Here is a 12577-nt window from a genome sequence, read left to right on the forward strand (position 1 = left end):
TACAATAAAGGAAAGTCTGGAGGCATTACCATCCCTGACTTCAAACTCTATTACAGAGCTACAGTATCCACTTTTTTTCTAACTCAAACTTCCAAAGTCCATATTGCTCCAAACCAAAACATGGTCTAGCCTGTCACAGCAATACCTCAGTCCCTGGTACCAACTTCTGTTTTAGGGTTTCCATTGTTGTGAAGAGACCCCATGACCATGGAAACTCTTATAAAGGAAAAAGATTAATGGGATGGCTTGCATTTTCAGAGGTTTAATCATGGTGTGGCAAGGTGATATGCAGGCAGATGTGGTGCTGGAGGAGATGAGTGTTCTACATCTTGACCTGCAGGCAATAGGAAGTGGTCTGAATCACTGGGCATGGGTTGAGCATATATAAGACCTCAAAGCCCACCTTCACAGTGATCACAGTTCTTCCAACAATGCCATGTTTACTCCAACAAAGTCATGCTTTCTAATAGTGCCACTTCCTATAAGCTGATGGGGGCCAATTACATTAAAACTACCACAGTGCTGATTTCTGAAATCTTCTTTGTAGGAAGAGTGTTTCCCCCCTTCGTTTCTGTTTCTTCTTTGGTATTCTGGTCTTTGTGGTCTGTACTTCTGGCAGCTGATGTGAACTCTGTTCAAGCAGGGAGTTTTTGTCAGAGTTGGGGACTGGACTCCTTGCAGTTAGTATGGCCTTTGGTCCAGTAAGGGGTTGGTACTCTTCTGAATGGTGTGGCCTGCACCTGAGCAGCAGTGTGTCAGTAGCTTGGGTCTTTTGTATTTCATCTGAAGCTGCATGTGGGGGTTCCGAGAGTAGGAGAGCTTCATATATGTTCTGGCCTGGTCTGTACCTGAGCAGCTGGTATCTGCCCAAGGTAGGTGTAGGGGCAGGAAGGGGGATGGGAAGAGATGTGAGCAGGGTGGGATCTGAACCAAGGGCATGAGCGCAAGGGCAGGTGGACCTCTCACCTCTTCCTCTGAGTGATGCGACCTCCAGCCATGCTCTCTTAGGTAGCTTCTCAAACACCCTGAGGGATACAGGACAGGGAGTAGGTATATACTTGGGTCCTTTGAAAAAAATGTCCTTGTAACGGCTAAGTCATCTCCCTATTCCCTTTCCACCCTCTTCTTACTCCTCTTTCTTCTCACCTCTTCTTTTTTTTTTTCTGACGGAGTCTTATGTGTATGAAGTTGATCTTAAACTGCTCTTGCAGAAAACATAGGTTTGGTTCCCAGCACCCTCATAGCTCACAACTGTCTATAACTCCAGTTCCATGGGATTTGATGCCCTCTTCTGGCCTCCTTGGGCACTGCACACACATGGTGCATGTATACGTGTAGGCAAAACATATTAATATGTTTAGTACGTATTAAAAAGAATGTTGGGACAGGGAAGAGTATTTATCTTGTTTGAACTAGATTTTTTACATCCTGGATGACAAATTGCTAGTGGTCTCTCTACTTGTTTTCATTTTCTCTTGTTTCCTTTTCTATTCTTAATAACCTGATTTTTGATAGCTGTTCTTTCCTGAATTTTCTCTTCTATCTTGGCCTCGTTCTTTGTCCTAATCATGCGGGGCCAGCAAGATGGCTCGTCTGGTGGGGGTGCTTGCCAGTGAGCCCAGTGACTTGAGTTTGATTCTCAGGATCCACAGGGTAGAAGGAGAAAACTGAGTTATAAAATTGTCCTCTGGCCTCTATGGCATAATAGCTTGTGTGACCCCTGCCCACAGAGTGAAACAGACATACTGAGGTGCAAACACACACACACACACACACACACACACACACACACACACACAGTCCTGATATCCCAAGAGAATCATACAGGGCAGCAGAAACCCTTTTGAAATCACCCATCCTTGCACAAAAAAAAAAAAAAAATTATGAAGACACCTAAGCCTGCAATGAACATTGTTTATTCTCTTTCCTGTGTCATTAGCATTCTAGTTACTAGATAAGTTTTTTCCAGCACTTGTGAAGTCACAGACTGGAGAAGTCTGGATCCCACACCACAAAGTTCTCAACGATAGAACAGAAGTACAGCTGCTTCAGTTATCTCCCGGCTATTGCTGAACCAAGTGTGAGTTCCGTATCCATTCCAATCAAATGAAGAGAAGTCGCCACACTGGTTACCTTCTGGAAAGAATCCTCCTCCACCAATGCAGTGCTGAAAAACAGGGGAAGGAAGTAGCAATGAGAGTTCAGATGGTGTTATGGTTTGGATATAAAGTGCCCTCCCAAAGGTGTTATGCCCCCAAGATCTCTTCTCCAGTGTAAGTAACATTCAAAGGCAGGATTTTGGGGGAAAGGCTTGAATATGACAACTCTGCCTTCATCAATTGGCTACTCATTGATTGATTCACAATTTTGAACTGACTATTGGGAGGTGGTGAAACTGGGGATAGGAGTGGGGTATTTGGATAGAGGAAATAGATCACTGAAGGTGTGAGTGGCATGTTTTGAAGGGTATTTTGCCCTGATCTTTCCTGGTCTTTCTTGGCTCCTTGTGGCTATGCAGTGAGCCAAATTGCTCTGATATGTCTTTCCTGTATAATATTCCTGCACCACTATGGATTTAAAAGCAACAGAGCCAAATGACAATGGCTTACAATCTTGGAAACCATGAAATTAATAAAGCCTTTATTAATCAGGTTTACTGTGTTTATTGCTGTGATGGAGCAACATGATTAAAGCATCTTGGGGAAAAAACTGTATTTGGCTTATACATTCACTGAAGGAAGTCAGGGCAGGAACTCAAACCATGTTGGAACCTGGATGCAGGAACGGATACTGAGGCCATGGAGAAGTACAACTTTCTGTCTTGCTCCTCATGGTTTGCTCAGACTGTTTTACAGAACTCAGGACCACCAGCTGGGGGTGGCACCACCCACAATGGGCGGGACCCTTCTTCATCAATCAGCAATTAAGAAAATGCTCCATAGTGTTGCCTACAGCCTGATCTTATGGAGGCATTTTTCTCAGCTGAGGTTCCCTCATCTCAGATGACTATAGCTTGTGTCAAGTTGTCATAAAACTAGACAGCACACCCTTCTTTCTATATTTTCTTACACGTATTTATCACACTGGCAAAAAACTAACAAAGCTGATGAGCCGAGAGACAACTGAACAGCCAACTTTAGTGTGACTCTTTTTCCCTCTTCAGACTTTCCACTGGTAGTATCATTCTATTTGATCTGTAAAGGCCCCTTCCATTGACTTTAGTGGCACCACTGTCTCTTCCCACTTTTCCTTCAACTTCTCTAAATCTTTGTCCCCAGGTTTCCTGGAAAGAATTTTCGTTCATGAATCCATTAAGTGCTACTTCCCAGAGAGGACACATTACAACTCTCTTGTACTTTGTGTTACCCTTTTAGTATTAGTTATGAACAATTCACTTATGGCCTAAAATCCCTAGCTCTAATCTAAGTATTTCTTACATTTAAGACTTAAAAATTGGACTGCCACTTATAATAACTCTTAGGGCCTTTACACATACACCACATGGCAACAACAAAACAAAACAACAGCAACAACCCAGTTACTTACAGCTACAAATAACTTATAAATGGGGATTAGTTCATTGACACTTTATCATTGTGGACATCACAGGTTGTACTTACAGAAGCTAGAATGACTATGATGTTAGTAGGCAATACAAATCCTTTGGGACCCCCATCATATTCAAAGTCCATCACTGAGCAAAGCATGTAACACTGGGGCTAGAGAGATAGCTCTGTGGTTAAGAGTTCTTGCTGCTTTTACAGAGGACCAGGCTTGTGTTCCAGAACCCATATGGAGCTGACAATTGTTATAATTCCAGTTCCAGGGCATAGAATGCCCTTTCCTGGCTCAAGGGCACCAAGAACTCAAACAATATATAAACACTCATGTAGACAAAACACTCATACACATCAAATTAAATAAATACATCTGAAACAAGACAAAACAAACCCCCTTCCAAACAAGCTAGTAACATGAAGGCTGGAGAGATAACCCCAGGTTAAGACATCTTACTACTCTATCAGAGAACCACAGTTCAGATCCCAGCATCCATATCAGTTCCCAGTATCTAATCAAAAGATTTCCCAATCCCAACTTTCCAGTACCCAATTCTGATTTCCAGGGATCCAATGTCCACTTTTGACTGCTGTGATCACTTGAATACACATGCGCACACATACAAGCAAAATCCAACCAATGTTTTTAATAATCTAGCATCATATAAGTATATATCCAACCTTGATCCCAAACATATTCAGCATTTAAACAACTTGGTTTATTATTTGATATTCACTTACTCAAATGAAAACCATGAAATTATTCAAAATGTCTGTTGTGAAATGTTCCTTTTCACTGTGTGAAGATGTGTTGCTGTGATTGGTTTAATAAAAAGCTAAATGGGCATTGTCTTGACAGAAGATATAGATGGGACTTCTGGACAGGGGGAGTTCTGGGAAGAAGAAAGGCAGTTACCAGCCACAGGTGGAAGAAGCAGGATAGGCATAATGAAGATGAGGTAACAAGCAAGAACATGATTAAAAAATACGGGTTAATTTAAGTTATAAGAGCTAGTTAGAAACAAGCCTAAAGGGGGCTGGAGAGATGGCTCAGCAGTTAAGAGCACTGCCTGCTCTTCCAAAGGTCCTGAGTTCAATTCCCAGCAACCACATGGTGGCTCACAACCATCTGTAATGAGGTCTGGTGCCCTCTTCTGGCCTGCAGGCATACAAGCAGACAGAATACTGTATAAATAATAAATAAATAAACAAATTACAGTGTTTTTTTTTTTTAAAAAAAGAAACAAGCCTAAATTAAGGCCAAGCTTTCATAATTAAGAACTCTCTGTGTTATCATTTGAGAGTTGGCTGATGGAACAGAAAAAATACTCATTATAAGTGTCTTCAATGCCCAATGTCTGTGTTCAACTATTAATAAATTTAAATTCTTTGGAACTCATTTATTCCCACCCCCAAGTTTTCATCACATCAGGCTCTAATTTGGACCTTTGAAGCCAATACTTATTCCCTTATGCTTAGTTTTTCCTCCATTAGAATCGGTCACCTCTAGGCTTCCAGTGTCATCTTTGAAAGATAAAGAATGCTCACATTAATTGTATCTACCTGTTAAAACATTGCAGTGATGTTCATCACTTTATACAGTCCCAAAACCCACCGGTCTGATGTAAAAATTGTTTCCTGATCTAGTCCATGTTAACATTTCCAAAATTAGCACTTCCTGTATTCCACATCTATGTTACTTAACAAAACTGAAAATAGCTTGGTACTATTGGTACAACACCAGATAGTCTCCCTATTTAATCATTCCACTTCGCAGTCCCAAGGTCCTCCTTGATAGCACAGCTGCCTCCTCACGACTAGATGAGGGTAAGCTACTGACTGAGAAATAAGTGGACACCGAAATCCTCAGAATCATCTGCCAGGAGCTGATGACCCTTTTCTCAGACTGTTATTTTACAGATGTCTGAATCCCAAAAGAACATGCCATTTATTTTTGAAATGGTTTCTTACTATGTAACTCTAGTTGATCTGGAAGTCACTATTTAGACCAGGATGGCCTCAAACTCACCACCCAAGTGCTGGGATTGAATATATGCATTACCATGCTTTCCAGAACATGCTAACTTGTTACAGACTTCACTCTGGCAATAAAATGACTCTATTCTCAATTTGCTTTCGGTGAAAAAGTATTAAAAGAGCAAAAGAAAACAATTTGAGTCTAATGATCCCAGGTTCAGTGGGACATCAGTTTGCTGCAGTGGAGCAGAGTCCACCTGCCTTGGTGCTCAGTTGATAAGCCAACATCCAACAAGAGAAATTCCCTGTGAAATGGAAGAGAATCACCTGAGAGGTCTACCAGATGTTCAGGACTCTCATAGTAACCCCTTGACACAATGAACACCTGTACAAGTCTTGAAAATGGTTAGAAAGAATATTTTTCACTCTGATAGTTAAATCCCAGGTGGTGAGTGACAATATCGGTGTCTCTCTAACAATCTCAGCCCTAAAGGTGTGCACACAACTTCCTGAATCCAAGTGTCACCCTCAAACCTGGTGACTGAGTGCTTTATCCTGAAAGCTAAGCAAACAGCAGCAGTGCATTAGAAGTTTGTAATGTTGACCATAGTTTTCAACAACACAGGATTTCTGTATCTAGACAGAAATTCTGATCCCTGATACGTAGCAAGGCACAGGGAAAGGTCACACTCTCATACATGTACACACACTAACATGGCAGTCTCCTATATTCAATAAACACAGACACACACTTGCTACCCCAGTCTTATTCATGAGCCTCTTTGGTCACTACACAGACTCACATGTTCAGTGTTACATCCAGTGACCTTCACCCCAGCACACAAGGCGTTGGCTGCTCTCTCATTATTAAACACTCTGAATTGGACGTATCCTGCAGTGAATTCCACTGAAAACAAGAGACAGGAAACAACATTCAAGGAAAATGCTAGAAATAGTTGTCAGCCTGAAGTTTGGTGTTAAAGGTTCAGGATATACAGTCTGAAATATCAGATCCTTGGGGGAATTACATCTATTCTCATCCACAGACCCCAGGAGTTGGTCCTTGTTAAAAAGTCCCCATCTGTCAGAGCTTGGATGGAGAAATTTCTGATACGGCAAGGTGTCTACTGAATATCTCCCAGGGCTTGTCACCACAGTAAGCAAGTGCATTCATTCTGGTTCTGTTCGAATTTACCTTGCTAACTTTTCTTTAAACCTTACATTTCAAGCATAAATAAGAAGAGCATTGAATTATTCAGCACAAGCTTAGCGTTTATAAAGACTATATGCCACATTTGCAGTTCTATCAAACAACATGGCAGATATCCCTCACAACTGAAAGAAAACCATATTTTCCTGTTGTTCAGCTTTGTGCACACGGAAACTGGTTTGTTCCTAAAAAACTTTTGACTGATAACAATGTTGCAAAGAGTAGATTTTGGAACCATTCATCCCTGGTGCAAATGCTGACTCTCCTGCTTATGCCCTGTGCTCGTTGACAAGTTCTTGGACTTCAGTGCTGCAGTCTCCTAAGCTGAAAAACGAGTTAGTGATAGTTGAGAAGCCAAGGGAAATCAATTGAGTGAAGTAACACAAAACAGAAGCATTCACAGAAGAGAAGCGGGCTGTGGTGGATGGTAAATGGCTGCTACTTATCATAACTGAGTTTATCACTTGTCCTGCAGAGGGTTCAGAGGTGCATTAGAGACTCACTCTGGCCCCTGGGGGAGTAATAAGATGCTGTCTTCTGTGCATCACCAAAGTCATAGCGCACAGGTAACGATGGACCATTGTCAGTCCAACACTTCCCTATTCCATATTTCACCGGGTACTTCTACAAGGAAAAAAAAAAGGAGTCACTGAATAAGGATGGCAGCACTGGCAATCCCAGAAACACTGCCCTGCACAGAGAAGCCCTGCATGTGTCCAGTAAGTGAGATTGTTTCCAAATCAGTTAGATAAGAAAGACTCCTTTCCTTTGTCTGTGTCTCTCTGACATCTCAGACGCCTCCTCTCCCATTCTCTCCCCTCCCCTCCCTTCTCTTTCCTCTTTTCTACATACATCTATCCCTTGTCTTCCTTGGCTCAATACACTTAGAATTAGGGAAAGACATAATACAACCCATCCAATCTTAAACACCTGCCTCTCTCTCCACACCCAGTAGTCTCCAGTACCTGGTACAGGCCAAACAGGTTATGGCCCAGGAGCTGAAGGGAACCAGTAAAAGTGCGGTACCGCAACAGGGAGCTGTTCCTCCAATTTTTCAGGGGGCTATTGTTGGGCACATGCCAGATCCCCAGATTCTCAGCCTGGATGTCGAAGTAGCCAGGGTTCTGGAAAGCAACCAACACTGAGCCTGACCAGACAGAAGATTTCGCTAAGCAGAAGACCTTCATGCACAGTGTCCAGCACAGCTGGTATCTCTGGGCTCCAGGTGGACAGAGGGTCAGCCATGTTCAGATGTCATTATTTCCAAGGACAATGGTCCCACTTTCGCCTCCTACTTACCAAAAACCCTACTTGGGAGGATGCTGAGATTCAAGATAAGCACTTTTCACTTCTTCAGCCCTGTGTTGAAGGACAGCCTTCCCACCCTCTCCATGGCCTGCTTGAGCTACACTCACATCCTCACGCTTTCCCAAGTGGCTACAGAGTATACCTACCTTGTAGTCATCACTTGTGGCCCCCTCTGCAGTCCCAAAGGTGTTGTAGTTGGCCCAGTTGCCATCCCCCTCTGGGTAGTCTGCTCTGTTGCCTTGCTGACTGGACCAGCGATCGCCCACTGTGCACCTCCCACGCATGTTGTTCTCATGCACACTGGCCACCAGGGTCCACCCACCACCATCAGTGGTCATGTCACAGAAGGTCTGGTAGATGACACCGTTTTCCGTGCGAAGGAAATAGAGGCCATCTGTAGAGAGAAGCAGTCCACAGTCCTGTGTGCAGGCTCATTGTCCATCTCTGCTCCGGAAACAGAATGTCTCTAGGGACCACAAACAAAGCTAAGCCTCATACCCTGAGTGTCCCACCACAGGTGTTCCTGGGATTGGGCCTGAGTTCAGAAAGCCATGCTTCTGTGACTGAGGTTTAAGATGGGATTACCCAAACTGTTAGTGATGTCTCTTTTCCAAAGTTAAACACAGTATTATCAAGGACTTAGCAACTCCCCTCAATAAGTCGGTAGATGTCCACAGAACTGGAAACAGGGACTCAGATATGGACATTCATGTTTGTTACAGCTCTGGCCACAAGAACTGAAAGAATTCATAAAAAAGACTGAAGTGGGCTGGTGAAACGACTCCATGGTTAAGAACAAGTACTGCTCTAGCAGAGGACTTGAGTCAGGCTCCCAGCACTAACACCGGGTAGTGTACAAGTGCCCGTCACTCCAGCTCCAGAGTGGATGGATGGCTTGTTCTGGACTCTGCATGTACCTGCACACACATGCACACATTTTCCCATACTATACACACTAATAATAATCAATCTTTTAAAAATAAATGAACTCTCCTACAGCACATATGAGCTGCGAAGCATGTTAATGAAATAAGGCAGATTACTCAGATGATGTAACAAGAATTGTCAGATTCATAGACGTAGGAATCAGACAGCGGCACACAGGGAACACAGGAATTTATTATTTTGTGGCTACAGATTTTTTTTAAGGAATGAAAAGTTTCTGGATATGGATAGTGGTGATCCCTACCATTTTGAAAGTTGCTCTTGACTAAAACTCCTTAATATTTGTTAAGTGCAATTTTTATCCATTATGTACATTCTATGAAATTTTCTTTTCTTTTTTTCCCCTTGAGATGGGGTCTCTCTGTGACATCACCGCCCAGCTCTATCACATTTTCTATATCAAAAAAGAAAAGCTGTCCCATGGGACAAAAGCCTGATTTCCTAGCTGAGTTATGTGTATGCATTTCTGAGACAGGGTCTCCCCAGGCTGGCTTGGAGCTTTCAATCCTCTGCCGTAGGCTCTGAAGTGTTAGGATCATAGTGTGCTCTTTAAATGTTCATCACTCACCTCGTGCCCTAGTGACCTCCTTCTTGATTTCCTTGCAGCTTCTGAACAGAGAGGAAGACACAGGATTGGCCCGGCTGTTGGTGTCTGGGTTCTCTTTAACTAGAGAAGATGCAGAGTTTCACTCTCATGGGACACCCAGCCTCCCCTGTCATTCATCCTAAACTCATTCCACGACTTCTCAAAGCCTCTCTCTGAGAATCAACATTATTTGTAACTAGGAATAAAGATAAGAGATTTGAAGGCATGGAGAACTTTGTGCCCAATGTCCTGAAAAAGAAGAATAAAGTGAAGCCCAGCTTTGCAGGTAGAGGAAATGCAGGGAGCCTAATGTGCCTGGAGCACGAGAAGTGAGGGCAGCTGTGCAGAGGGTTGACCAAGAGAGCATGGAATAAAAACCCTTGCAAATTAGCCTCAACTCTGCAAACCTGAGTACCTAGAAGGGTAGAAACAAAAGAGAACTTTGGGGTCAGTTCTACCTATGTGTAAGTAGCTCCATGGGTACAAGTCACGTATTTTTGGGTTATACTTACTGTGTCTGTGCCTCAGTTCCCTATGGTGCAATTCAAGCTGAAAAAAGATTATCTTGCAAAGATCAAATAAAATGGCGTTTAGGGACTTGCCTTTTCCTTAAAATTACTGAAAACGCAGCAGAGAGGAATTACACATTTAAAATAATTTCGGCTTCTTGTAGAGAGCGGAATTGAAGTAAACATTCTCTGGGCACAATGCAGATCATTCACTTGGCAATGAAATCCCAAGGTCAAGGTCCTAAGCATAAGGAGTGGCTAGGATGGTACCCAGTTCTTGCAGAAGTTCCCCTAGAGCTACACACAAGTACAGGATCTGGACCAGCGCATATCTCAAAGTCTCACTACCACTGCCCAATTCTTTCATGAGGCAGTCAGCTCCCAGCTTACATTTTAAAGGCATCATCAATATGGGCGATTGACTAGATTGTATTTACATGTTCGGGAAAGAGTATATATCCACAATTAAACATAAAGAGGCCTTTTTTTTTTGTATTGAGGTGGGCGTTATAATTGTGAAATGTTGGAAGAAGAAAAAGGAATGGGAAAAATAATGCCATCTTATTTAATTTCGAGATTATTGTTATTTTTTAAAAAGGCATGATTAACTGAGCTGTGGTGACCCATGCCTTTAATCTCAGAACTCCAGAGTCAAAATTATTATTATTTTTTTTTTAAAAAGGCATCATCTGCCGAGCTGTGGTGATCCACGCATTTAATCCCAGCACTCCAGAGGCAGAGGCAGGGAGATCTCTGAGTTGAGGCCAGCGTGGTCTACAGATCAAGTTCCAGGACAGCCAGGCTACACAGAGAAACCCTGTCTCCAAAAGCAATAAACAGACAACATCAAGAAAAGCATGGTCTTTGGTCCTTAGAGACCAAGTTCCTGGAAGTAACCCACTCTAGAGATGACTCTCTTTAAAGCTAGAGGTGACCAGAGGAATCTGGGGTCCTGTATCAAGACTCACCAGGGTACCCTCTGGTGGCCACGACAATAAACAGCAGGAAGCCGAGTTTCATCATGGTCACCTAGAGAAAAGCAAGAAGAAGATCATTCTCTATCCAGACCATCTTTTCCCCCATCCCTGTCTCAGCTCCTATGTAGTTCCACTTAAAGGCTCCTTCCTTTCCTTTAAACTCCCTGTATCTCTGGGCCCTAAAGCAGACCCGAGCTGGAGTCCACTTTCCTTCTTCCACTGACAGCAACTCCCTACCCCTCCGTACCTGGCCAGACACTCAGAGTTGTCTGCTGAGTGGAGATGAGCCCCTCTCTCTCTGCAGAGTCTCTGGTGTGGTCCAGGTGAGGCTCTTGTCCTTTTATGGGAAGAGCCTGGTGGGAATAGCCCAGACTTTGCCAGGCTCCCCCTTTTCTGTCAGGATGCCGCTGCACGATCAACTTTTTTTTATTGCAGGAAAGGTCTTTGTACAGTGTTGACTCATGGGATTAAAAGGCTCAAAAAAAGACAAACATTAACTGTCATACCCTAGTACTATTACTAGGTTTGATAATTTCATCGATCTGTGTGTTTTCAAAAAGGAAATAGATGAGACTTGCAACATTTGACATCCATTTGGATTTTCTTGTTTGAGTCTTTCTTGCAACATAATACTTAAAAACTCCAAATATTTATAATTATCCTCATTTCATAGGAGAAGAAAACTTTTTTTGGGGGGGAGTTTCAGTGTATACAAGAGTACATTTCCTGTAGCCCAGGCTGACCTCAAACTCACTGTTTAGGCGAAGATGTCCTTGAACTCCTGATTCTCTTCATCCTACCTCCCAAGTGCTGAGATTAGAGACACACACCACCAAACCCGACTATAAAAAGGAAAGTTTAACAACAAAATATTAAATGATCATTTAAGAGTAAATGTAAACCTTTACTCTGCATGAATTGACTTCCATATAGCTCTTGCTATTTTGTCCTTGATTTTCTCATAGTTACCACATACTAGTGAATTATCTAATAAATTGAATTTGGGATTAAGTTATAGAAATCCCTCTGATTTCTCTATCCCTACCTTTTGTCTTTCTCCAGTTGTCAGATTCCACTTTGGGCTATAATGGAGTGAATTACCTTTTCCTCAGCAACGAAGCATCCTCAGTCTTATGTACAAAGCTTTATTATAATACTGATAATATTGCAATCCTTTGGGAGTCAGCCTTTGGTTAAGCTTTTATTTTGTATCTTTGTGTGTTTGAAGGACTGATTTATACAATATAATTCAGAATTATTGAAAGAATAGAATAAAACAGAGGCATGTAGCTCAGCTGATAGAATGTTTGCCTTGTATACATGAGCTACAGGGTCAATCCCTAGCGTCACATAAACTAGGTATGGTGGGGCATGCCTGAAATTGCTACCCTTGGGAAGTGGGAGTAGGAGGATCAGAAGTTTGGGGTTATCCTCTGCAACATAGTCAGGTTGGAGGATAGCCTGTGGTATATAAGATGCTGTGAAACAAAACAAAACAAAACAAAACA

The 12577-nt window shown here is 42.5% G+C and overlaps 1 protein-coding gene across 1 annotated transcript; it reads right to left on the reverse strand.

Moving 5' to 3' along the window:
* Positions 1–2020: 2020 nt before the first annotated feature.
* LOC126502237 (intelectin-1a-like) lies at positions 2021–11115 on the reverse strand. The gene is made up of 7 exons (XM_050143112.1): positions 11061–11115; positions 9566–9664; positions 8199–8446; positions 7710–7868; positions 7248–7368; positions 6338–6441; positions 2021–2167 (listed from the first exon to the last, which is right to left on the reverse strand). Exons 1-7 carry the CDS (start codon positions 11113–11115, stop codon positions 2021–2023), a joined length of 933 nt encoding a protein of 310 aa, XP_049999069.1.
* Positions 11116–12577: the final 1462 nt, after the last annotated feature.

Source organism: Alexandromys fortis, unplaced genomic scaffold (genome assembly GCF_014885135.2).
Source record: "Alexandromys fortis isolate MF-2015 unplaced genomic scaffold, M_Fortis_MF-2015_v1.1 scaffold_51, whole genome shotgun sequence".
In the NCBI taxonomy this organism is placed as follows: domain Eukaryota; kingdom Metazoa; phylum Chordata; class Mammalia; order Rodentia; family Cricetidae; genus Alexandromys; species Alexandromys fortis.